The sequence below is a fragment of the Sminthopsis crassicaudata genome, chromosome 5, assembly GCF_048593235.1.
Source record: "Sminthopsis crassicaudata isolate SCR6 chromosome 5, ASM4859323v1, whole genome shotgun sequence".
NCBI classification, from domain to species: Eukaryota; Metazoa; Chordata; class Mammalia; order Dasyuromorphia; family Dasyuridae; genus Sminthopsis; species Sminthopsis crassicaudata.
The window spans coordinates 104,992,953-105,020,244 of NC_133621.1; the positions used below are offsets into that span (position 1 = coordinate 104,992,953).

General features: G+C 34.3%; 1 protein-coding gene across 1 annotated transcript in view; it reads left to right on the top strand.

Moving 5' to 3' along the window:
- DGKI (diacylglycerol kinase iota) overlaps positions 1–27,292 on the top strand; it is a 570,574-nt gene that overhangs the window by 347,221 nt on the left and 196,061 nt on the right. The window contains 3 exon segments of the mRNA XM_074267817.1: positions 219–330; positions 15,017–15,216; positions 22,719–22,781. Of these exon segments, the coding sequence (XP_074123918.1) occupies positions 219–330; positions 15,017–15,216; positions 22,719–22,781 (375 nt within the window).

The window sequence follows — 27,292 nt, forward strand, 5'->3', positions numbered from 1 at the left end:
TCAAGGCTGGTGCTCTATCCACTGTGCCACCTAGCTGCCTACCATGATTTTTAAAAATAAAATACTGCTGAGAATATTCTCTTCCCCCCATATCCACATTCTTAGGGAATGAACATAGAGACCCTGGGGGAGAGGTTGCTCTTACTATTTTTTTTCTTTTTGTTTTGAGTGATATTTATTAAATCAAGTTTTAAATAATTACCATTTTTATTCGGCAGGTATTGTGCAGGCACGATGCCTTGGGGAAATCCAGGAGATCACTTAGATTTTGAACCTCAGCGCCATGATGATGGCTACATTGAAGTTATTGGATTCACCATGGCTTCTTTGGTAAGTATTAAGGTTGATTAATGGAAGTGAAATAAATTGTTGTTGTGTGAATTATAATATATCCATGTCATAAAGCTTTTAGTATAATTTTTTTTTCCTATCTAGATACCTGGATAAGAATACCACATACATTATTCAGTATAGAACTTAGGAAAAATAAAGTAAAATAAAAAAAAAAAAAAAAGCATGTGTTGTAGCGTGAAAAAAAAAGCATTCTTTTATGAAATTCATAATCTAGGGAAGGTTGTTTACTAATTTTCCTTATAAATTTTATGCAAAAAAAAATGATGGTTTTCCTCTCTCCTCATCTGGATGTCATTTAAATTTAACTATAGATTTATCACAGTATTTTACATTAGGAAATTATTGGCATTTCACACTCTCATCCATTAAAGGAACCCAATGACTTGAATGATTTAGATAAGGTAACTAGTTATTAACACTCACATTTCCTTGGGCAGTAAGTATTAGCACTTCCCATCTTTCTCTTCTTGAAGAAAGAAGAAAACAGTATAGAAAATCTTATTAATTCAAGTCCCACTAATTTGGAATGTATGTTAATTTAGATAGAGAAGAAATTTATCTGAGGGATTGAGATACTTATTAAACAAAGGAGCTTTTTAATCATTTTAAAATATGTTTTCCAAGAAATCAGTCCCATGTGATAGCATAAAATTGCTGAAATAACCATTAAAGTACTTTAGACCAGAATTCTAGTTAGTAATACTTTATTGGCCTTTAATTTCTTTTACTATGCTTGCTCAAAAGTAATAAAATAACATTTCTTATTTAAAAAGCAATGACAACATCCAGCTAATACTTTGCTTATTCCAACTGGGCTCTTCAAACCAACACACAAAACATCTATTAAGTGCCTATTAAATGCAGGAAACTGGATATATAAAGATAACAATAAAAGAATCCCTATACTCATGGAACATACATAATATTGAAATGATACAATTTTTATCAGATAAATTAAATGCAAGATATTGTGAGGAAGGAAAGTACACTAACAATAGAGCACATGAGGAAAGGCTGAACATAGGAGGTGGGACCTAAGCAGAGAAGGGACTACTTTCCAGGTGTAAGGACAACCTGTGTGAAAGCATGGTGATGGGAGATAGAATTGGGAACTTGAGGAACAACCAGTAGGACAATTTGCATAGAATATAAAGTGTTTAAAGGGAGGTAAAAGACTGAAATGAATCAACATCAACAAAAACTATCAATGAGTCTAGAAAGGAATTCTAAAGCCAGGTATTGGAAAACCTTAAATGCTAGGCTAAATAATTTGCAATTTATCTTAAAGGGAGTCACTGAAGGTAAGGAAAAGAAAAAAGATAATTTTGGCAGCCATGTGAAAAATGAATGGTAAGGTTAGAGAAAAGAAGCTGTAAGTCCTGCTAGGAAACTTTTCCAATAATACAGGGAAAAAATGAAGAGAAGTTGAACTCTGGTAGTGGCTGTGTAGCTGGAGGGGAGAGAAGAAAGAAACATTGTGAAGGTAAATTTGATAATATTTGACAGCTGATTGAATATTGTGAAGGATAAAAAGGGAAACATCAAAGATGATAATGAGATTGAGACTTTGATTCTGGTTGCCTGTGATGCCCTCTTTAGAAAATGGGAAGTTTGGAGTGAGGATGGTCTTAATGGAAAGTTAATGAGTTCTTTTGGAGTTTAAAAAGATTTGGGCACTTTTAAGTAGAAATGTCCAGCAGCATTAGAAACTTTAGCACTAGTTATTAGTTTTGAGAATAAACATGATGGAGATGATAATAATGATCCAGAAAAAGAGTAAAAGCATCCAGTGAAAAAGAGAACTTCTACAATAGAGGATCTTACTCTTCTTTATGTCATGGATACCATTGATATTCTGGTGGAGCTTATGAGCCCCTTTTCAGAACAGTATTTTTAAATGCTTAAGAGAAAATGCATAGGGTTACAAAGGAAGTCAATTATGTAGTAATGCTGTGGTCAAAATGGTTTAAAAATAAATGTTCAGGGACTCCAAGTTAAGAACCTCTGATCTGGGAGGAGACAGTGATAGACATTGTCAGATGTTGCAGAAGCACCAAATAATATGATGAGAAAAAAGGAAAAAGGCAATTGAATTTAGATTGGAGAGTAGATTTGTGGAATCAGAAGCCTCAGCAAATAAAAATGCATTGAAAAGTGAAAAGTGAAAAGACATCTAGGACAATAAGTTAAGGGATGATGAGGTCAAGCAAAGAAGTTTAAAAGAATGTAGATGGTTTGGGGATGTTTGTCTTTGTAGTTCTACTACTTCCCCCTACCCTATACTGTTCCCAACCTTATTATTGAATAAAAAAGTAATGTTTTCCAGAATATTTATAATTATTTAATTGTAATTATCTAAATTTTGAAATGTTGCAAATTGATGAGAAAAATCTTGAGATTTTTTTCAACCTTGTGTTTTAGCTATTACCTCCGTTTTTACTATCTTTAATAATATAGAGAGGAGGAGGAGAGGGATTATAATGCTTTCCAAGTTCTTCATACATTCTAGGTGATGCCATTATTACTGCCTGAAACTTTCTCTTCTCTTCCCCGCCCCCGCTCTACCCCCTAATTTCCTTCATCAGAAGAAGAGATACATCAGTAGATATGAGTTAGCAAAAAGGAAATTCAAAGTTAAAATGATAGCAATCATTTTTCCCAACTTGCCTGTTAAGAATAATGAAATGCATACAAAATAGCCAGCGTCTAATGCTCTGGTTTCAGCTCATATTCTGATGACTCAGGATTTGCTTTCAAACTTTAAAAAACTACCTCTAAAATAACAAAGTTAAAAATATGGCTTATGTTGTATAGTTAAGTATAACCTATCATGTGTAAGTATAATCTTTCATATTTCTATATACTCAGACCAGATGTGTTTCACATTCCTTTAGTTATATGATGCCCTCATATTTTTTCCCTCTCCTCATTCAGGCTGAAAGAATCTTCCTAACCTCAATCCCTTTTTTCTCTGAATTTCTCAAAAATTATTAGATGCTCTGGAAATTTCAAATGCTTTTTTTTTGATATGGCAATTAAAAAACCCCTTAAACATCTGTTGATAATGTTTAAGCAGAGAAGTATATTAATACATGCTTTTGCTTTCAAAAATAGCTGTCACATAATTTTCTTCTCCCTCCCCTGCTCAAACCTACCTAGTAGTTTAATACTCTTTAGAAATGAATTTATTTCATAGTAATTCAGTGTGGAAATGGAAAAGGCTTAAAATAAGTAAAAACAGTTTAAGCCTGTGGATATAGAAAACTAAGGATGCTTTTGTATTTTCCCTACTGACTAAAGCAAAGGACAAAGACCAGGACAATCCAGGATTATTCCTTATGGGATATTTTAATAGGACTAGACTTTTGGGGAAAGAATATTCCTTTTCAAATAATTACTTATTATCCAGAATATTGAAAAGAGACAGCCTCAATTTTTTTTCTAATTGAATTGAATTCCTTACAAATTAAGATTATTTTCCCTAGTTTTTTATTAAGCTCATAATCAGATAATCAGACCCTAAAATTTGTATTTCTTCTTGTCAGAATTCAATTCTCTGGTGCCCATCACTGTAGCTGAGAAGTCTCTTTCTTCAGTGATACATTTTGAAACTTTTTTGAGACAGATAACTCAATATGAGATTTAGCCTAAAGATTTGATTTCTTGTCACTTTTCCCTCCTCACCCTTCCGCTGGTATTCCCCAGCAACTAAATCAAAGCTTTTCCTTCTGTTTTATGAAAATTTTAAGGAAAATGCTCAATATTGGGGGTATTGAAATTATATATGACTTAGGTCTTTATGTATTTGTGAATATTTTTTAAAAGAAAGGTTGTAAAATGGGGAAAGAATGATATTGAAGACATCTTGGAAATGAAATTTTCTATCTGCAGAAGATAAACTACTTAGATGTAAATCTCCTCAATAGCAGTAATGAACAACAACTATTCTATAATTGTATTTCCTGGAAGATTTAGCCCAGTTTTCTTAAGTACAGTAGAAAAATTGTCAAATATATGCTTATACATTGAAAGCTAAAGGCTATGCATTGTGACTAAGGGGTAGGAAAGTGGGTCAGAAAGACCTTTCTGATAGTTTTCCTTGCCTGGGCTTCTTGAAGAAGATGAGACTTGATAGCTAAAACTTGGAGGAAGCTAAGGAGGTAAAGAGGGAGAGGGTTTTCAGCATAGTAGACAGAGAGCAAGAATGCTCATAATCAGGAGTTGGAGTATATTATATGTGAGGGATAGCAAGGAGGTCAGTGTCTCTAGATTACAGAGAATGTGAAGAGAAATAAAATGTAAATAAATGTACAGAAAAAAACCCAAAATTTTAAAAACAGTTAACTCGGGCACTTTTAGGTGGCAAGGGAATGAGAAAAGAAAAATCTATCTATCTATCTCTTTAATCTATCATTTATTGCTAACCAAAGGAATTAAAAATCCCTCTATTCCAATTGAAAGCATGGTGTTGATAGCATAGCCTGTCAAAATAATATACATGTACAGAATATACTGGATAAATACTGTGGTTGGATAATGAACTGGACTTAGCATTGAATAGCAGAAAGAAAATGGGTTGATTTACATACAGGACATTATTCAATCTTTTAAAGTTTCTAATCTGCTACCAGAAAAAAATTAAAATAAAAAAAATTAGTAGCAAAACCAAATCATTTTAATATCAATGTCCTTAGGTGATGCTATATAGTTGTGAATCTTACAATATGACAGATTCCAAAGAATCTGTTCTGTGTGACTTAAAAGTTAGTGGATATGTACATAGTATACATGATTAGACACATAATTTTTTTAATGATGAGTTTTTTTTTTTTTTAAGAATCTTAAAAATTGCTTTGGTCCAAACTTCAATGTGTCTGAGATAGGGAAAATAGTGAGAGAACTTACACTACTGTAGTTCTGTAGCTTAGCCTTAGAGATTTATCTGGGAGCTTTGACTGAGAGGATAAGTGGGTTGCTCAACTTCACAAGCTGATAAAGTATCTGGAGGAGTATTTGAATTTGACTAGCACTCTGATTAGTAAAGGAAATAGCTTGATCTTGTGATAATTAACAATAGACTGAGAACTCTGATGGAGTTCTCAGAGGGACTGCTTGGGGATTATATTGCTTTCCCCAAAATACAAAAATACCTAGAAGAAAGCTTTTAACATGTTGAATAAGAATTGCATAGGATAAAAAGGTATATGCAGATTGGGCTCTACCACTGAATAGGAACCCCACATGAATTAGATCATATATCCATTGAAAGATGAGGTTATGAGTTCATGATCCTTCTGAAATAATGCTAGTCCTCCTTAGGGACAGAAGTATAGACACTATGACTTTTTTCCTTCTCTTCCAAATTCCTCCCTCCAAGTATGAGTGCTTTTGGCCCTCTTAAGCATTTCATCTCCTCATAGAAGTAAGGGAGGAATGGCTGAAATGTACTATTTCATAAAATTATAGAATATAAGATTTGGAAGGTTCCTTATGGGCCATCTAGGTCAATTCCTTGTCAAAGAATAAGTCCCCAAGGAGCAATGCTTTGACTTGAATATTTCCATTGATAGGGAATTTTCTCTCCTTTCAGCCTTCCTTCCTTCCTAAATCCTAATTGTTAGAAAGTTCTTCCTTCCATCGAGAAAGTCTGTAACTTCTATCTTTTAGTTCTTTTGTTTTTCCTTGTAGGCAAAACAGAAAACAAAGGTAGATTTACTCTTCTCCAAGCTAAAGATCCCCATTTTTTTTTTCACCCAGTCAGTCCTCTTATAACATGATTTTGATTTACTTTACCATCATAGATTACATTTTTCTGGATGCAATCCAGGTTGACAACATCCTTCACATAAGAAAACATCTACAAATGGATCCAGTATTCCAAATTAGTCAGACCAAGTCTTTAAGCAGAACCCTCTGTCTTTTGCTCTGTTCTTATTCTTTCCATTGTTGAAAGTGGCTAATTCTATCATCTCTGCCATTTATAGAGCATATCTATAGGCAACAAAGATGGAGAATAAGAATCAAGAGATATTAGTTTTATGAGGTTTAAATATGCATTTATTTACTGGTTTGAATGTATTTTGTTCATATTTAAAGAATAATAATTACTGAACATTTTGATGCTTCTGTGATTCTGAAGTCTCACTGCTGTGTATATTCCCTCCAAGGATTCAGATTCAGTTCATGCATGCCCTCTAGTCCTCTGTGACCTTGGTTAAGTCCTGTGAGACCTTTGAAAAACAATGACAATACTACTATGCCTGTCTTAGATTCACTACAATATACATCAAAGTAAAACTCCTAAAATGTCAACAAATCCTGGCCACAAACCAGATTGTTATTTGATTTTTTTTTTTTTTTTTCAAATGAACAAAACTGAGCTAGAGTTTGGTCAGGAGCACTAAGAACTGTCTACTTGTCAGGCAATGACCAGAATATGGAAATGAGACGGGCTCACTGGAATGAATCTGACAGGTGAGGCAGGTCTCAGCATCAGACAACAGGAGGCAGTCCAGGCAGTCAGGAAGTCAGTGTCAGTGAGCCTCAGCAGCAGACTAAAAGCCTGTTTTTACAGACAGGTTAAGGAATATGCTTAAGGACTCTGGCACCTAGCAAGAAAGGTGGCCATTGTTAATGAGGTCCATCCGAGGGTACAAGTTGCTTTCCCAAATGATAGGTGATATTCGACTCAAAGTAACAAGTCTTTTTATTTACATGTATATTATACATACATATAATATATTTGCACATATTTTGCTATGTTCTGTGGATGTATAGATACATATTTGTAATCACTAACATCCTGATGGTGCTTCAAACTTTTTCAAATTCTGAATATTCTTTCTCTCATTTGATCCACATTATCCTATGAAGATCCTACAATCCTCTAAAATCTTTTAATAAAATTATTGAAATAATTTTACAGATGAAGAAACCAAGCTTGATAGAGGTTAAATGACTTGGAAAGTGTCAAAAACTGAATTTAAAACCAAATTTTTCTGATTCCAAGTCAGAATTCTATTCATTCTGTTGTACTACTTATTCTCCATACCCACCTTTCCAGGAAATTACAGTCTAATGAGGGAGAAAAAGAGAAAAAAGGAAAGGCAACTTCACAGATGATTTTGATTCAAGAGACAGTGAAATAAGTGAATGGAAATGAAATAAAGATAGTATAAGTCATTTTCATTGAGAGAGAGCACTTTCACCTGCAGTGGAGGGAGTGTAGAGAAGACTTCATGATGGTAGTAGAATCTGAGTTGGCCCTTAGATGTAAGGATTTTCAGTGAGAAAACTTTTTGGGGGGCATGGGGATACAGAGATGACAGAGTATAGGATGAGAACAAGGGATGGGATGGAATACCCTTTGATAGGTATATAGAATAAATAAATGGAAGTATTATGGGGTAAGCTTGTATAGGTAGACTATATTCAAAGTGTGGAAGTCTTTGAATGCTAGAGTCAATGACAGTTATTATTTAATAAATAGTGGGGAATTACTAGATTTTTTGAGTTAGGTAATAATAGTCATAGCTATCCACGGTAATGTTGCTTAAGCTTCTATCATGAAAGGGAGTAAATTGAGAGGGTACAAACAGGAGGGAGAAGAACCAATTAGGAGGCAATTCTCACAGTCTAGGTAAGAAAACTTGAGGACCTAAATTAGGATGACAGCAGTGGGCATGGAAAAGAGAAAGCATGTATGAAAAAATGGTGAATTTTGCCCTATATGAGAGACAGAGAAGAAAACAAACCAACGATAATTCATTATTACAAATCTAAAAGATCAAGGAGATAGTGGAAATATGAATAGAAAATAGAATAGAAAGGATGTTTTTTGGAAATAAATGATGAATCCAAGTTTGCACTTGATAAGTGCAAGGTTGTAGATAAACGCCTAAGGAATAAGAATTGAGCTCTATTTGTAATGTTGTGATTGAAGGAGATAGCATGCCAGTCCTAGAAGAATTAGGGTGTGGAGCAGGAATTCTAACAGATGGGGATCTAAGGTGTGAGGCAGAAATAACAGATGGTTATCCCAAGCATTATACTCTTGGGCCCTCCCACTTGAAAGACTGTCAGTTTTGTATGGAAAGCAAAAGAGGTATTGACTCTGTTGCTGTTTGTAATTAGTTAATACCCCCCAAGCTATTAAAAAAAAAAAAAAAAAACTACAAGATGCTGGTAATCAGGATTATAAATTGTTTTGAAACTGACCCCTGGAGTGTTTATGGTAGAGTGTAACAGAGGACAAAGTCTGTGAAATTATAGAGAGCAATTAGTAATTGCTCTCTACAAAAAACAAGTAGTAGGAGTATGAGTCATTACCAGCAGGGTATAAGTCAGCGTAGCTAAGTAGGGCTTTATGGTTTAGGTAATGTTTTGGGTTTTTGAATATATATTCTCAGCATACTCTCATGGGTGAAACTTCATTTAATACATGTAGGAATGACTGAAAAATTGAGGCAACACACAAAAGTAAGTAGCCTGACTTTGTGTCCAGTTGATTAGATCGAGGCTTCCTGGGATTTTGATTTCTTCTTGAAAGAGTGCTTAATGTACAATATAGGTAAATTTAGGAAAGTACTTTTATTTCTTCCATCATGAATTATGCTTAATCCAAAAAAGTATTGGGAAGTAGGCATTCCAAAAGACAGAAACAGAACTATAACCCATCATATCCCTTATGTTTTTTAAGGAGGTAGACAATTTTGTGGAACTGTTGGTTAGATATTTATGATATTTGAGATTCATCCAAGGCCTTAATTATCTGAGCAAATAACAAGATCCAGATCTCCTAGATAACCAGGGCTTGACTAGGTTTTGTCTTTCATTAGTTCTTCCCTGAGGGATCATCCTGGTAGTGGGATTCTCCACTGAGAAGTCCTTATTCTTCTTTCCTGGGCAATCAGTAGCTGATTCTATAAGTCCTGAACTCTTAAAAGGCTACATACAGTTTTACTTGGTTGTATCCACTAATGAAGGCTTAGACCATTTCTGATATTCAGTTTTATATTTAATTAGACTAAGATCCATTTTTGTCATACTTGGAAGAATATTCCCTTATATCTATTAGTCCACATTAGTTAGGCATGGAGACTGTAAACCAATCAATCACACTAACCCCTGTTTCATTGTAGTACAGTTGTTGAAGTGATATGGCTATTTAACTGATCAGATTAAGTAATTTTCTGGTGAGGAAGAGTACTATGGAGATATAAATTACCACTTGTATTGTATTGACAGTCACTTAAATGCCACTTGCTCCTTTTAATTAAACCTAAATTAATTAAATTATTATTTAATACCTACATAGATAGATGCTCCCTGCTTTTAAAGAAGAATCTGAAAGTTCAGTTTTTGTCTGCTTTCTCATGCAAATTTAAATGTGAGTTTGGGCAGATAAATGCTTGCTGATTAATTGTGTAATTTATATGTAAATATAAATATAAACACACATATACTTGTATATGTATATATATACATAGACAGATAAGTCGTATTTTTACCAAAAATTTCACCAAAGAATTTCTTTCTGCAATGAGTACGATTAAACAATTGTTGACTATGTGATAGAATTCTCTGGGTATTTGTTATGCTCAGTAGAACAAAAGATTGAAATTTTAAAAATTAAACTACTAGGATTTGTTGAAAATTGGATATCTCTGAAGTGATCATATAAGCCAAGGGGAACATGATAATTTAACAAAAATTGATGCAATTTAAAGGAATTTTTTACAGGTATTACATAGAATTCTGTATATACATAAGTATACACACACACACACACACACACTATATATGTATATAGTGTGTGTGTGTGTGTGTGTGTATATACACAAAGAGAGAGAGAAAAAAAATCTATCATTTGATAAATCCTAAGAATGGAATGATTTTTCCTTAGCATGAAATTTGAAAATAACAGTTTAACATGATTTTCAATGCAGAAATAGGCATTATTGCCAAAATAAATGTAAGACAGGACTGTGCACTGTTACTGTTACTATTTAATATAGTTATAGAAAAAACAATGTTACAATAAAGCTAGAGAATGAAATGAAAAGGTTAAGTACTGACAAAGAAGTGAGTCAGTAAAGAAGGATATTTGGATCCTGCCTCTGACACTATCTTCCAGTGTAATGTCTCTGAGCTGTCTCTGACCTTTCCTCATCTGTAAAATGTATGCTGCTTATTATAACTACTTCTAGATTTGTTGTGAGGATCAAATTTAAAAAAAAAAGAAAAAAAAAAGCTTTGTAAATCTTAAAGTGCAAAATAAACACAAACTGTTACATTTTTATTGCTTACATAATTAATCAACTAGATGTATCTGCAAAACTCATAAATTTATGTGAGGAAAGCAGATAAAAATAACATGGAGACAAGTATGTAATATTTTAAGTGAAACAATAAGTGGTAAATAAAAGAGAACAGATAAGTTAAAAGAAAGTAGTAGAGGGCTGGGAAGAATGCTTAGAGGTTCAAAAGGGGGAAAAAATGAATCTGTAAAGACAGTTTCTGGAATAAGAGGGAAGATGAGTAGTCAGAAAAACACTCCCACTATGCAAATATTAATTTCTATGCAAGATCAATGGACAAGCAATTTCTACCTGGCCTTAACCTTGGGCAAACCTAGTATTAAATTGCTTTCTATAATTGTCACTGTAAAGCTTTTGAGTACATATGATTCACATCAGGATCAGCCCTCATTATGCCTGTGGGGATTCTCATCAATGTTTAATGTTTTCTCTGGATTTCAGAATGTACACGTTCAGAACAGCAAATATCATGACATTAAGTTAAATCAATTCTTCTCTACTATTCTGTACTCACAGTACTTTGGTAGATGGTATGGCAGAAGATAGAGAGCATGTATTCAAATTCTTGTTTTAGTGTTTACTACTTGTCAGCCTCTCTGGGTTTTAGTTTCCTCATCTTTCAAATGAGGTGATTGGACTATCATTGATTTGGATAAAATGAAGATATAGCATCTTTATATCTTTGAAGTGGAAAGAATCATTAAAATAATGGTTCACAATCAGCATTTAAATATGTCTTGGCAGGCTGGAATGTGGGGTCAAATCTCATGAGGTGAACATTAATAGAGATGCAGTATGGTATAATTGATAGGGAGACAGACTTAATCAAGTCAAGAAAATCTGGATTAAAGTCCTACCTCTGATAGATGAGTATGTGGCTTTAGGTATATCATTTAACCTCTCATTGCTTTAGAGAACTCCCTTATTCCATAAGTTGCAGAGAAATACCTAACTTGTTTTAGTAGAGGGAGTTTTCTCACCTGAGCGTTTCCTGTATCAATGAAATCTCAGGTTTAGTCCCTATCCATAAATATAGAATATTAATTATACAAGTTCAAAAAATTACAAGTACAAAATAGAGGAAGCATGGATAGAGAATAGTTTTGGTTTTTTGTTTTTTTTTTTAACTTGGGGATTTTTTGTGGAACATTAATTTAATATGAGTCAATAGTGTATAATATAGAGTGATCAAGAAAGTTGAAGTAATCATAGGCTTTATTGAAAGAGGCATAGCTTCCAGAAATAAGGAGAAGGCAATTTCAATTCCTTCTTATTTTACCAGACCACATCTGAAGTGTTGTGTTCAGATCCAGGAATCAGGTTTTAGAAAAGACACTGATTAGTTGGAGAACATCCAGAGTAGGGCAGCCAGGAAATTGAGGGAATTTGAGTTTATGCCATATGAAAATCCTCTACTGAAAATAGGAGTGATTAGTTTGCAGAGGTGAAGACTCAAGGAATACATAATATCTGTTGCCTTCAAATATTTAAAGGGCTCTCATGCAAGAAAAGTCTAAACCTTTTCTTCTTGGCTCCACAGGATAAAGTTAGGAGCAATGGGTAGAAATGGTAAAGAAGAAAATTTAGGCCTGATATGGGGAAAAACATACTAGTATGTCAAATTGACCCAAAGTGAAATGGGCTTCCTTGGAAGGCAATGGGCATAAATGAGCATTTCTACATCCATATGGGAGAAACTTGATCAGATTGTGTGTATGAGAGAATTCTCCTTTATATGTCCAACCTATATAGTAAACTTTAACTGTAAATGATCTAAAATGATGTTGATATTGAAAAAAAAATATTCATAGATTTGATTTAAAATGTCTGCATTCACATGAGTAGTAACTAGTAGAGCTAGGATTTGAATCCAGGTTTCCAGAATTCAGAGTCTACCATGTTTTCCATCATACCATGATGCCTTTCATTTGTTTTATTCTAATATTAAATAACACCAGCCACAAAAGGGTAGTAGAAAGAGCACTAGATATGGCATCAGAGAACCTGGGCTTGAATCCTAGCTCTATTACTTATTACCTATGTAGTAAAAATGAGTTACTTCATTTTTCTGAACCTCAGTTTCCAAATTTATAAAAATGAGTGATGTGAACTCAATGACTTCCTAAGCATGTCTAGCTTTAAATCTATAATTATGCAAGACAAAAATGCTCTTACTTCATGTGTTAATAATTATACAGATAATTATGAGATTCTTGATTATTAGGACCTTTGCTAAATGTTAAGACAAATATGAGCAATAAAAATGATACATATATATCTTTCCTCTGAAAAGCAAATTGTACTGGATAAATACATACAGAAAAATATTCTTGCTGGTTCTGTGGGATCATCAGAAATAATGCGCAGAGATTTTGTTTTGTTTTTTAAAATTCTCTTTATTGTGTTTCATTAAGCTTGAATAATTACATATCATTCCATTGTAATAACTGCTGAGATGGCTTAATAGTTTCTTGAACTCATTATACATTTGCTTCATTCATTTAAACAAGAAGTAATCTGTAACTAACAAGAATTATTAATTGCATTTATTATTTATTATTATTTTATATTTATATCATTCATATTATTTATTTATTATATAATAGAAACATATTATATAATATATAAAATAAACATACATATAATATAATTTAAATATATTTATATTATTTATATGTAATATTATATTATCAATTATTAATTAATTATTACATAAGAAATATGTAATTAATAAGAAGTAATATATAATTTAAAATTTTTTAAAATACCTTGTGAATCATCCTAGAACCAGAGACTCAGACTGCTTACAGTCTTTGAGTCAGAGGATGGTGATTTTTTTTGCACATTATCCAAGATTCTAAATGAAACATAATAAAAGTTGTTGCCTGCCTACCTGCCTACCTTCTACTTCAGCTAAGTATTAGAAGGCCTGAAGAACTCACCCAACATTTTTGGTCTCAGTTTTCCTGAGCCTAGCACTCTGTCCAATAATTCATAAGATATTACTCTGACAATGTTAGTCCTAGAATAAACATTTTCAGTAACTCCCTGTTACTTATAGGAATTGGTATTCAAAGTCACACAATGGATGCAACCTACCTTTCTAGAATTGATTTATCTTATTTCCTTTTCATACACACTAAAATGCAATCAAGCTGGACTATTAGCTGTGCCCAAATTTAGCATGCTTTTTCTTCTTCTGTCTTCCTCTATGTATTCTCATCAGCCTTTCTATATATTAGGAATGTATTCCTGCCTTTCAGAACCTTATCTATTTTTCAAGGCTTATGATCAATCTATGCCAAAATTAATCAGGAAAGATAAAAGTCTTTAAAATAAATCCCCAGTAAACTGAAATACTCTTCCTTGCTCCTTACTACTGAAAAATTTGTTTTCCAGTGTACCAGACAATGTCCATGTCCCTGCAATAGCTTTCCTTTCCTGATTATATTTGGCATAGGTTGATTTTGACATTGTCACTCCATCAGTATTTGCCAATTAACTGGTAAAGGTTAAACAGCTTCAGCCTATCCAAATGAAAAGCAAGAGCCAATCTGGTTAAAAATTGAACATTTACAATCATGTATATTTTTGAAAGTTAAAATTTTATAATTTAGATAAAATCATTTAGAATTGAATTTATATTTTTTTGCTTCATTTCTTTGGTCTTGTCTACATTCCCTTTCCATTGATTTTCTAATGGGAATTTGTAATGATGGGCAAGTTAATATTCTGATTTAGCCCAGTAGTTAGAAATAGGAGAGGGTAAAAAAGTAGAGGAGAAATTATAAACAATCTTACAAATGTTTATGCATTCTTTGTTTCCCCCCCCCCCCCCCCCCCAGGCGGGAGTTAAGTGACTTGCCCAGGTCACACAGCTAGGAAGTGTTAAGTGTCTGAGACCATATTTGAACTCAGGTCTTCCTGAATTCAAGGCTGGTTCTCTATCCACTGCGCTACCTAGCTGCCCCTGCATTCTTTGTTTTAACCTAGAGTTATAGGAAGTCAGAATTGGGAGGCATCTCAGAGATTATCTAGTCCAATCCCTTCTTTTGATAGATGAGGAAATTGAAGCACAGAAAGCATAAATAGTTTATGGTAACATAGCTACTAAGTACAAGATCCAAGAACAGAACCCATTCATAAAGTTGGTGTAAGCATCTTTCTATTAGCATTGGGGGCACCAAATTTCAACATGTTTCTATCAAAGTTGTTGGTTAAATACCAGACTGAGATTCCAGTTGTTGTGAGTGATTGATAAGACATGGATAGCATTTTTAACTTCCTTTTATTCTTTTGTTTTTTTTTTTGTTTTTTTTTTTGTTTTTTCTTTTTTTCTGTAGGCTGCCCTGCAAGTTGGAGGCCATGGAGAAAGGTTGCATCAGTGCCGGGAGGTAATGCTACTAACATACAAATCTATCCCCATGCAAGTGGATGGAGAGCCCTGTAAGTTGGCCCCTGCTATGATTCGGATATCCCTGAGAAATCAGGCCAACATGGTGCAGAAGAGCAAGAGGAGAACATCCATGCCCTTACTTAATGAGTGAGTCATATTCTCACTTTAAATTACTTCTGTGAGGCAGAACTTAGTGAAAGGAAAATTCATAGCATGTGCATGGACTGACTGGTGGCTTCCCTATTTGTGTGTATAAAAAGGAAAGAAAATTCCAGGGGCCCCAGTGGTCCCTTGCTGTATAGTGTTTGGGAAAATGCATCATCTCTGTGTTTTATTGTGCAGAGTCCTGTACTCTCTTTTTGTACAAAGTACTATCTTGTGCATGATAGGTGTTTTTGCTTGTTGTTCAAGTGTGTTTGGTTTAGGGGCAGAGTAATTTCAAATTATTCATCCTTATCAAAACAGTCTAGGCGACTCTCTACCCATCTCACCCAAGAGACACTCTTAGTTTTTACTAGTCTTGGATTATTTAGAGAGAGATAATCTTATCCAGAACTGGTCCTAGGCAAAATGCTGAAGTAGTTTATTTTTAGCATTTTTTTTTTTCTGTTTGTTTCACTATGTCCTTTCACCCCTTTTTAGGTATAGTTTCCTCATGTCTCCCAATTTCATGACCCATCAAGCCTTGCTCTAAATGATATTACTTTATGTTTAAAACTATTCCTGGCCCCTTCTACTCCTATAACAAATTTGTCCATCATATATGTGGTACATTTGAAGGCTATGTCATTTGACTGAATTGCTAATCTGAAGGGGGGAAAAGAATTGAAAGAAAGTTTTGTTACTAATAATATGGTGCTCATTCCAGCTAACATTTGATTTTCATAGTAATTATCAATGCCTTAGAACAAGGGAAAGTCTACTGAGTTTACATAAAGCCATTTCTCTCAGCCTAGAATATCTCTGAATACACCTATCTTATTGTTATCCTGAAACATCTTGAAACAAGTCAGGGCCAATTATTAAAAGAGATCCATTTAACTCATCTCTCTGTCATGGCAATATTTTATTATATTTTTAGATTAAGTTCATTGGTAGAAATGAGTATTTTTCAAATGAAAATGAGTATGTGTCCTCTATCAGTACTTCTGAAAGTGAGGTGTGAGGGGTCTCCCTTAACCTCTTTCCTTTCTTCTCCAAACTCCTAAATTCTTTGGCATCATCCTATATAAGATGATTCTACTTAGAAAGATTATTTATGATTCTTTCTGCCTTTGTCCTTCTGTAATTGGATATGTATATATATACATATATAAAACCAGCATTTATTTTTCCCTTCTTTTCCAAAACCATGTGTGATGCTCACTTCTCCCCAGCAGTATCATTTGGGAAAAGCAATGATGATTCAAGAACAATATAAAATGAATGAAAGTCCACCTTACATCAGTGGGGATCTTGTTTATAATTGATAGATAAGGGAGCATGATAATAAAATAGAATGCTATTCTTTAGGGGGAAAAATTCCTCAGAAGAAGGATCATTGCCTAGCCCATGAATTGTTCCATTGCTCAGTAACCTTAATGATAAAGAAACTCTTTTAAAATAATGAATATAGCTTACCCATCATCCAAAGAAGAGTTTGCATTATATAATGCTCAGTACTGTGCTATTTTTTGTTTTGTTTTGTTTTGTCTTTGTATTCTCAGAACCTTAGCACAGTGCCTTGCACATAATAGGCACCTAATAAATGATCATTGGATTAAATTGGATTGAAGAGTTCATAGGAGAAAAGAATCATTGGGCTAAAGGTTAAGGAATTTTAATATGAACATATTCAGTTTATGGAACAATAGCCTTATATTTAGTAAAGTCTAGTAATTTTGCCAAGCTGAAATACAAATGCCAGGTAGAAAAGTTAAGATTTAAACTTAGATTTTCTAATTAAATCCAGTGTGTTTTCTTATCTACAGTTCTTCTTTTCCTCCAGGTTTTTTTTTTTCAACTATATAAACCTTTACCAGGAAGAAATTAATAAACTGTCCTCTATTCCTATTGCTAGTAAATGGGCCATTACTATAACTTTAGAGGAGTTAACCTGGAATTCATGAAATTTTCAGGGGAATATGATAATATTTCAGGGGCTTTGTGAACTTGAGCATTTTTTACTAATCTACATGAAATACAGCATTTCCTTTAATTACTTAAAATACTTTACTCTAAGAAGGGCACCACCAAATAGTCAAAGGAGTCCATGACAAAAGATTAAGAATCTGTGCTGTTTGCAAATTTAGCATTCACAAAATTGAATTTAAAGGAACTGGGTCTGAAGTCAAAGTAACCTGTTCTTATTTCATAATCTTGTTTCCATTATAGCCAAATAATTGTAAAAATAGTTTGTATAGTGCTGCTGATAGTGGGGGAACTCTGGGTAAGATATTAGGCCCTTCAGCCCAGAGGGAACCTGTTGACAATGTCTGGTTCTGCTCCCCATCTCTCTTAAGTATTCTCACCCTTCCTGAGAAGTCAAGGAGGGCTTGACCACCTGTGTTCTACTTGAAGCAAGGGATATCTACAATAAAGAGAGATATTTACATAGCAATAACAGGTGCTTATAGTTAGCACTTACACAGTGTGATGTAATGCTACTATAGTAAGCACTTGCTCAGTGTGATATGATGATATGATAGTTCTTTAGTTGACACATACTTAGTGTGCTGTAGTTGTAATCATATCAAGGTATTTAAGGGCTGAGAGGATTTGAAATAAAGACATCTCCTTCCTTCCTCACTCCTCCACTAAGACCAAGTTTGGACCAAAGATCCTCCAAAGAGCTAGTCTGGACAGAAAATCTGGCACCCCAGCATGTGGGCTCTAGAAAGTATAGTACATTTTGGCACCCTAATTTGGGGGCTCTAGAAAGCACACTGCATTTTAGCATATAAAGGGCTCCAGACCTCCAGAAGGACACTACAATAGTTTTAGATTACAGCTTTGATTTGTGCCAGATAGAAATTGTAATATGATCTTCCTTTCAAAAATCAAATGAAACAAGATGATTTACTAAAATAATTAAACAAGCATTATTATTAAAGACTACCTTTAAAAGATGTTTTACATTTTGCTGTTTTTACTTATTGCTTAATCTATCCATGGTTTTATCCACCAACTAATTAAAAATCTTTTTTTTCTAATGCTGGAAATCCTTGGTTTTGAGTCATCCTTTTCAAGACAGTTCTAGAATCCAATTCAATAATCCAATTTATTAGCATTGTATATTACAAAGATGTACTCAGGAAGATACACTTATATGAGGAAATCCAGAAATCAGAAGAGTGAAGTATGGTGGAGAAAGTTTTGATGAAGATTAATGGGGGCCGAAACAGACACTGCTGTGTCATTGAAATATAACAGTGGGCAAATATAACATGGGCAAAATAGATGAGAAATATATCACAGAATATTTTAAGAAATACATCAGAAAGGTGCTATGTAGTAATGAGAGGAGAGTCCAGATATCTAGGTATCAGTGGGGGCCCAAAACCATGAAGCTATTAAAAAAAAAAAAAAAAAACTTGTCTTAAAGATAATTTCATCTTTGAAAAGATGGAGGAACCTCATGAGGAATTCTCTTTTGGATCTCATCTTACTAATACACAAATTATTCCCTGGCATGGAAAAGATGAGTACCAGATATAAAATGAAGAGGGGAAAAGTTAGGAGAAGAAATGACTTTCTCTTTGAGTTTGTGTCAGAGTAAACAAAAGCCAAGCATAGTTTTATATTCACCTTCATTTTAGAGATAGCAGATTTCAAAGAGTACAGAAGAATGATAGGATTTCATGGCCTAAAATTCTTCAGTAGAAGGCATCATCCAATAGTGACAAGATTTCAAAACTGATTCTGAAGACACAAAGGAATACTGTACTAAAGCTGAAAATGACCTGAGGTTACCATGGAAAATTAATGAAACCACAAAAAGGGTTATTGAATCATAGCAATATAAATTTGGCAGGGACTCTAGAAGACCATATGGTTGAATATGTAAACTGTTCCTAAATCTCTTGCTTGAACACTTTTAGTGTTATAAAAAGTCATGGCCTCAAAAAGTGTTCCATCCAGTTTTGAAATGGCTTATAGAAAACTCTTCCTAAAACTCCCAAAACCTGCCTGACTCTGTATATCTATCAAACTTAGATTAGCCCTCTGAATCCATGATTAAACCTTCTCCTCTTTCAGAAAACATCCCTTCCAGTACTGAAATATGACAATGCTTTTAAGCAATACATTCTTTTAACTCCCTGAAATACCTTCCTGCCCTTAAAATCATCCTCACACAATATGATTTTGAATTCCCCTAACATTCTTTCTCCCATAATCATGCATCAGTTGTCAACATCATTAAAATGTAGTGCCCAAAAGTATGTATGATGTTTCAGATATAGTTTGGACAGATCATATGGAGTCTGTCATCTCCCTTGTTAATCACTGTCCTCAAATCAGAGCTTCAAATAATATTAACCTTCTGGGCAGTGATATCACATTGTTGCCTGTTTCTTCATGTCTTTAAGCTGGTTTCTTTCATGTCTCTCACTTTTTGCTTAAGTAGTTGATTGAAATCATACATACAACCTTATATTTATTTGTTTTTATAAGGCATGAGGAGATTTAGATCTGCACTGATGGAGGGAATTCCATGCTCATGGGTCCATCAAAGAATCAAGAGAGCTTAGATTCAGAATCTTCATACAGCATTTTGAGATCTTTTTGGATCTTGAAAATGACATTTATTATTCTTCATAAAGAGAAAAAGGAGAGAAATCAATTACTTTCTAACTTCTGAATAGTCCATTTGCACACTGTATAGATGTGTACTATCTAGTGAATACATGCAGGACCACAATGCACTTTTTCTTAGTATGTGGAGTTCTTCTTTGTTCAACTGTTATAAATATGTACCACACAAAAAGGAAAGAAGAACATTATCTGGAGTGTCTTTCCTGTGCCATTAATATGATGGCTGGATAAATTATGATTGCAGAACTTTCTGTGAAAGGCAGCTGGTAAGGAGAGAGAAAGTCAAAAGGGCTCAGTCAACTCTGTAGTACGAACAGCCTATAAGTTTGACTATTAACTTGAGCCAATTTGTAATCTGTCATAGAGCAGTCATTAGGAAGGAGAACAGAAATGCTGACTACTTCTTCCACACTCACTCTTTCCAAAGACTTTTTCTGTTATCTTGTGACATGGTTTGTAAATAAGGACTTTGAACTGAGCACCTGGTTTTTATTCTCCTTGGGTGCACAGAATGCACTGGCAGCCTTGTTCTAATGGCCAAGGACAGAGAGATGTGAGATGGATTTAAACCTGGTCTGCTCTAGGTATGGCAGACTACAAAACCTAGGGACATAATGCATTGGGCCTTTCAGTAACCCTAATTTTCCCTTTCTTTATACCTTCCCCCCTCTTTTTCTCCTTTTCTTTCTCCTTCTTCCCTCACTATAACTCTCTCCTTTCTCCTCCTCCTCTTCCTCTTTTCTTTTCCTTCTCCCTATTCCTTTTTTCTTCCTTTCACCCTTTTTTACCTCCCTCTCCCCAAACTCCTTTCCTTTCCTTGGACTCATAGAGAATGAGAGTTGGGGTCAGAAAGGAGGGAGGATGGTAGAATGATGTAATAAATAGAGTACCAGATTTGAAGTCAGGAAGACCTGATCCAAGAATTATAAATTTAGACCCAGAAGGAATCTGAGAGGTCATTTAGTTTAAGTTTCATTTTATAGATGGGGAATCTGGGATCTAGAGAGGAGTTTAAATTTTGTCTCAGAGAGGAGTTTAAATCTTGCCTCAGACATTAAAGGTTTATGATTCTGTTAAGTCATTTCACCTTCCTCAGTCTTATAAAATGCACCTACCTCACATGATGATTGTCAGGATCAGATAACATTTTGCAAACCTTAAAAGATGCTATATAAATACAGTTATTTCTGAAGTGAAAATTATTCTGATCTCACAGCTAACCAATAGTTTGACCTTGGTCAGAATCACTTCAAGCCTCAGTTAAAGTCTCAACCTAAATTCAGTTTCCTTCAACTGTACAATGGGGATAATGATAATCCCTGTCATTCTGTTCTCTTTGGACTCTTTGGAGACACAAATGAGATAATAAAGTACTTTGCAAATTTTAAAGCACTATGTAAATGTCAACTGTTATTCACCCCCCTATTTCCCCCCCCCAAGATTTGTATTTTGGAATGCCAAACTATTATTAAACTATAATTAAAGATTTCAAACACATATTCAAAAAATCACTAGGGTCCTTACCAGGTCTAAGAGTTGTAGAAATTACATAGTTCAGTATCTTTAGGATTATTTCTCTAGGACCAATTGAAGTGACTTTTAAGAAAAGAGAAGAGTAAACAGTTGTGATGAAGGGAGAGATGTCTCCTCTGGACTTTTGACTTCACATCCCAGATCTTTCTCTGTGTGTATGTCTCAGTGTGTCTCTTTCTCCTTTCTCTGATACTTTCTCCTCTTTCTGGCTTTCTCCTTTTTTCTCTTTTCATCTCCACCATCTCTTCTTCCTCCTCCCCTCTTCTTCTTCCTCTTCATTCTAGAACACTTGCAATAGGAATGGGATGGGGATAAGGACTGTGATTTTGTTAGTCTAGGGAGGTCTCATGTGAGGAAACTCCCCCAATCAATGCAACTTAGTTTCTTCTCTGCAATTAATAGTATTTGAGAGTAGTCCAGAGCCCTGGAATCTTAAATTACTTGGCCAGGAGCTCACAAATTATATGTGTCAGAGACAAAATTTAAACCCAAATATTCCTCACAGAGCACCTCTTTTCAAAAAGATAGTTGCTTACCTTTTCTGGGAATCATATTCTTCTTCTATAATAGTTAAAGGGTTGGACCAGATGAAATCCAAGACCCCTGAAATCTCTTAACCTTTAATCTTATGAAAATAGTCTGTCCCTTGAAGTATTTGAAATATAATTATGGGAATGTCTTGATGTGCTGGTGTTGCTCTGAAATTGTGATAATGACTTTTATATGGACTTGAGGACAATTAAAGTATTTTGGCAGCATTAATGGACTGCCTCTTATATAGGCTGGCCTTGGAAAATTACCTGCTCTTGTATGATCCAAGAATTTAAGGGGGCTGTGTCCAAGGGCAAATTTCATGCCTCGCTATCCCAGAGACTCTTTTGAGATTTGATGCCCTGACTACACTAACTAACCAGAGTATAATGTATTTATCCCTCAATTGGTGTCCTGGAAACCCTAAGAGGAAGAAGTGGTAACCATATTTTTCTCACAGATTTCACCTTCATCCTAGCATGGATGGTCTCATGGTACCATCCCTTCCATTTGACGCATCACCATTAATTCTCCCAGTGCTCAAATGCTTATGGGCCTTGGAGACAGCCCCTTCCATTTGTTTCCCTGGCTTTATCTCTGTCACCTGCTTCTTGGATGCCTTCCATGCTTGACATTATTTTCATTTTCTTTTTGTTCACCTTATGGTGAGACACTCATATAATTTCTGTTTAAATTTTGTGTGTCTTTCTCTCTCTCTCCTGGCTTGTTCCTTGTCTGTCCACGCTGTTGTGCTGACTCTGTCTTCGCTGCTCATTCCCTGCTGCCTCTAGTATCCATAAGGTGCAAACCACTGATCTGAGGAGAGTTTCTGCTCCCCCTGGCTCCTTCACCATGTGAGTATAAGGTTGTTAAGTTTTAAATTTTCTTCCATTCTCTAATGATCTGCTACCTGCATCCTTGGATTTTTCTTCCACCCTTCCAGCGCTGCTGCACTGAAAATGTTTGGATTCTAGAAAATTTAGGGGAACAGATTTCTTCAAAGCCTATAAAATCGTGTTCTACTCATTTTATTTGATTCAAGGGAGCCTCTCTGTAAGCAATGGTTGAAAGTTGCAGAGACGTATTTCTTTCAATATTCAGATAAATTTTCTGACTAGTAGAATTAATTCCAAAGTGGAAGGGGCTATCTTGTGATGGATGAAATTTGCCATCACTGGTGGCATTCAAGATGAAGCTGTATTGGAGCCATAATTAAGATTTTTGCACCTAGGGTAAAGTGAGGAGCTAACCTGAGATCCTGTTTCTGGGCAGAGAAATATCTAGAATATCCTGACCACTGATTTTCTGTAATGCTGAAGACCTGGTGTAACTAGGTATCTGTCTGTGGCCCTTGGAGGGACCAAGAATATACTGTAATGGGGCTTTCCTCACTCTATAAATTTTATCATTCTGTGGAAAAGCTCCAGACTCCCTTTCCTACTTATGGCTCTGGGCTGGGTGATTGCTTGTCAGAATTTTGAAGATGAAATTTCTATTCAGATTTGATTGGACCAAATGACTTCTAAGATTTTGTGATCCTATGAACTATAATAATGTTTTCCTTATTTTTTGGATTGATCCATATTAATATTATCTCATTTGTTCTTGCTTCCTTTTTTCAAAGTTAACAATATAATATTATATTTACACTTTTTGGGAAGGCGGGAAGAGAGGAGTTCTCTAAATATTCATACTACAAATGGACATTTTCATAGAGGTATAGCAATAGCTAAATCAAGGGCTCTTAAACTTTTAAACTATACTTTGGGAAGGTTGGTGAGGTCCATGGATTGCCTTTCAAAAGAATGCTTTTAAAAGTGTTGGATTACAAAAGAAGCCACATAAAAACGGAGTTATCAATATATTACAACAACAACAACAAAACTAGTTCCATCAGTCGCAGACTAAAAAAAAAAAACAACAACCACCCACTCTGGTTTATCCTTTTCCCATTACTATTGTCTATCCACAAAATAAAGACTTAGATCATATACCTTTAAAGTTCATAGAGTCAATAAACTTACTTTATATTTACTTTCAGTTCTGCTAAGATGAGGGTATTGGTAGAAAAACAGAGACAACTAGGAGATAAAATGCATAGAGCCATGGGCTTCAGGTAGTCCTGAACTCAAATACAACCTCAGGCAATTATTAGTTGTGTGAACCTGGGAATATCATTTAGCTTGTACCTGCCTCGGTTCCCTCATTTATAAAATGGGGATAACAATAGCATCTCCTTCAGGTTTTTGTGAGAATCAAATGGGATCATATTTATAAAATGCTTCATTAGCATAGTGCCTGACATGTATTAGATGTTAAATAAATGCTTGCTTCTTTCTGTCCTTTCTAAAAATGGAAAAGAGTAAAAAGATAACCACAAGGGAAAATGAACATAAGAGGGCACTGTGATTTTTTTTTCTAACTATGCTGCCCAAGAATAAATTCCCCAGACCTTAATCCTTTTTCTTCTTGATTAATTAATTTCCAACTATTTATCTGATGATATGCCAGATTAATATCTACATAGATATTTATTCTTATGTATTTATTTCCCCCAACCTAATTCTAGTGGAAGACTAAGAACTTGGGAGAAGCAGTAAAATTCAGGGAATGAACATTAGCTTTGGAATCCAAAGTTCTAATTTGGATGATGCTGGGTAAATAATTAAACTTCTCTGAGCCTTGGTTGTTGTCATGTGTGAGGGAAATAACAATACTTACTTTGTGCAGTATTGTAAGAATTGAGCTCTCATGGCAAATATCTCCCAGCTGGGCTTTATTGGAGTTCCATTTCTCCTCCCCAACCACACAACACCACAGATAACCACTTCTTAACTGCTATTATTTGGTAACTGGGCTTCCTCTTTTCCTGAGTTATCCTGTCTTCTGGAGCAGTCTTTGGCTACTAGGTCTTTGAAAGGAATGCTGTCAGTCCTTGTAAGATTGTCTTAGCCAAAACACAATTTACTTTCTGACTGTTGTTGTTAGACCCACAGTGGCATTTTGCTGGTACAGAAATGCATCTCATAAGGTCTAGATTTTTATTTTTATTAGACACTCCTGTAATTTCCCTACTTCTGTTCCAAGCAGTAATTCATCATTGGTTAATTTGATATTTAGGTTAGAGTGAATAAAATCCTTTCAACTCTTTAGCAGTGCCCCTAGCAACAATGCCATGTAAATTACCCTAAATGCCACTTAAAATTACCTTAACGACACTGAGGGTGGGCAGAAGTCTTATGATCATGATTCCTGTGGCTTCTCTAAGGTTCTTGACCCTTACATAAAAATAGGGTGTCCTATAGTCTTAGTGCAGTTTTAAGTGATTAAAGCACTTAGACTATTGAGACACCCTGCATTATTACCAGCTCTTTACTTCCCCCTCACATCTTTTTGAAAGTAAGTTTGGAAATGAAAGATGATTTGAATTTAAGCTTTAGAGTTAGTGTTCCAAATGTAAGAGGTTTTAGCATTCAAAAACCATTACCAGTAAATCCTCTGCATCACACTCCCAGCTAATGGGGATAATAATCCTTAATTTTTTTTTGATACAAAGTTCCTTCAGATGGAATGAGGATTTAACCTGTAATAGGGTTTCTCAGAGGTGGGCATGCTTGCATTTATGCCTTTTCTATTTTTCCTGATTGCTTTAATCTCTGAGGAGCAATATGAAACTCAATATTTTCTATTTTTCATAATTTCAAAATTTCATTTTTAAAGATTGTTATACAGTTATGTGCACATAATACACTTAGTTATGTAAAAGCAAAATGATTGTCCTATCTTTGACATAAAAATGAATCTCAAATTGTTTCCTAAAATTGTTATTTTAAAAGATTAATCATGTCTGTGTAGGCTGAGAAACAATCTTAGGCATTATATTTTCCATATGTCAAAAGATTACCATGAGAATAGGATGAATATTTACTTCTAACTTTTGTGCCAGAAATATGGCACAGTAGAAGAATATCAAGCTCCATTTAAAAAACTCAGAGTCAAATCTTGCTGTCTTATTACTCATAATATCTAAAGCCCATTTAGCACCTAGGAGAAAACAATATTTGTTAAGTGAAGCATACTTATTAAGTACCTACTATATCCCAGGCACTGTGCTGTGTGCTTTCCAGACATCATCTCTCTTAATCTTCCCAAAAATTCTAGAGAAATTGATCAGCTAATTAGTAAATAATTAATTGATGATAATATTATAAATACAAATAATGTAAATAAGTAATATTAGGTTAAGAAATTAGGTAAGTTGTATCTGAGCCTGGACTTGAATATAAGATTTTCTGACTCCTAGGCCAATCAATGTGACACCTACCTGCTTTTCTTAGAGGGAATATTCTTTTTTTTTTTTTTTTTTTTTTTAAATTTATGTTTAAAAAGATATGTTTGCCCTTAGGAGCTGCTTTAGTTCCATAAAATTTTTGATGTGTTACTTTATTATAATTTTCTTTATAAAATCTTGTTTCTATTGGGGTTTTGACCCCAATTGTTTAAGATTTCATTTTTAAGTCTCCATTTCATTTTGTGGTTTTGGATTATTTTCCCTAAATTGGTTATTATTTTTATTGGAAAGGTATTTTTCTATCTTTCAACTTCTTTGTAAATTCTTAGTAATGCAATAATCATACTGCTCTGTTTTAGCTATAGCCCTCATTTTAGTGAAAATACCACCTCAGGTCTGGAACTGGAAGGGTCTTCGGAATTTAGCTAATCTAATCCTTTTATTTCACATATAAGGAAATTACAGGAAGTTAAATGACTTATGTATGGTCTCTCAGGTAGCAAGCACAAGAGTCAGAATTTGAATCCATCTCTTTGGATCAGTGATCTTTCTAGTGTACCATGATCAATATGAATCTTCACTTCAGTCATTCTCCCAAGCCTTCTCCATAGAAATGAAAACAGCGTCACGAAGTCTGTTCAACTGGAGAACAATGTCTATTGTACCAATCCATAAAAGCTTTGAGAATGGGACCATCAGAGCACTACATTAAGTCTACCAAGGGTCAGCCAAGCTAGATATGACAAAGTTTATCACCAATTTTGACCACAAAAATTCATTTAATCAGGCATCAAAGAGTTGTTATTTGTATTTGTGTGTCAGTGGTGATACACATACAGATGAAATCATATATTTTTGGAAGCACTGAATTCAATGATTATGAAAGTATAAAATGGCTATTTAATTTAAATAGTAATAGAACATAATGATATGAATACTTTTTCTACTCACAAAACTGGGATTACTTCTTTATTTTTATCTTTTTACTCTGTTTTAAACTCAGAAATTTATGTTCCTGTAATAAAGGAGCAGGCTGGCATGGTAGTTAGAGAGCTGGCTTTTAAAAACCTAGCT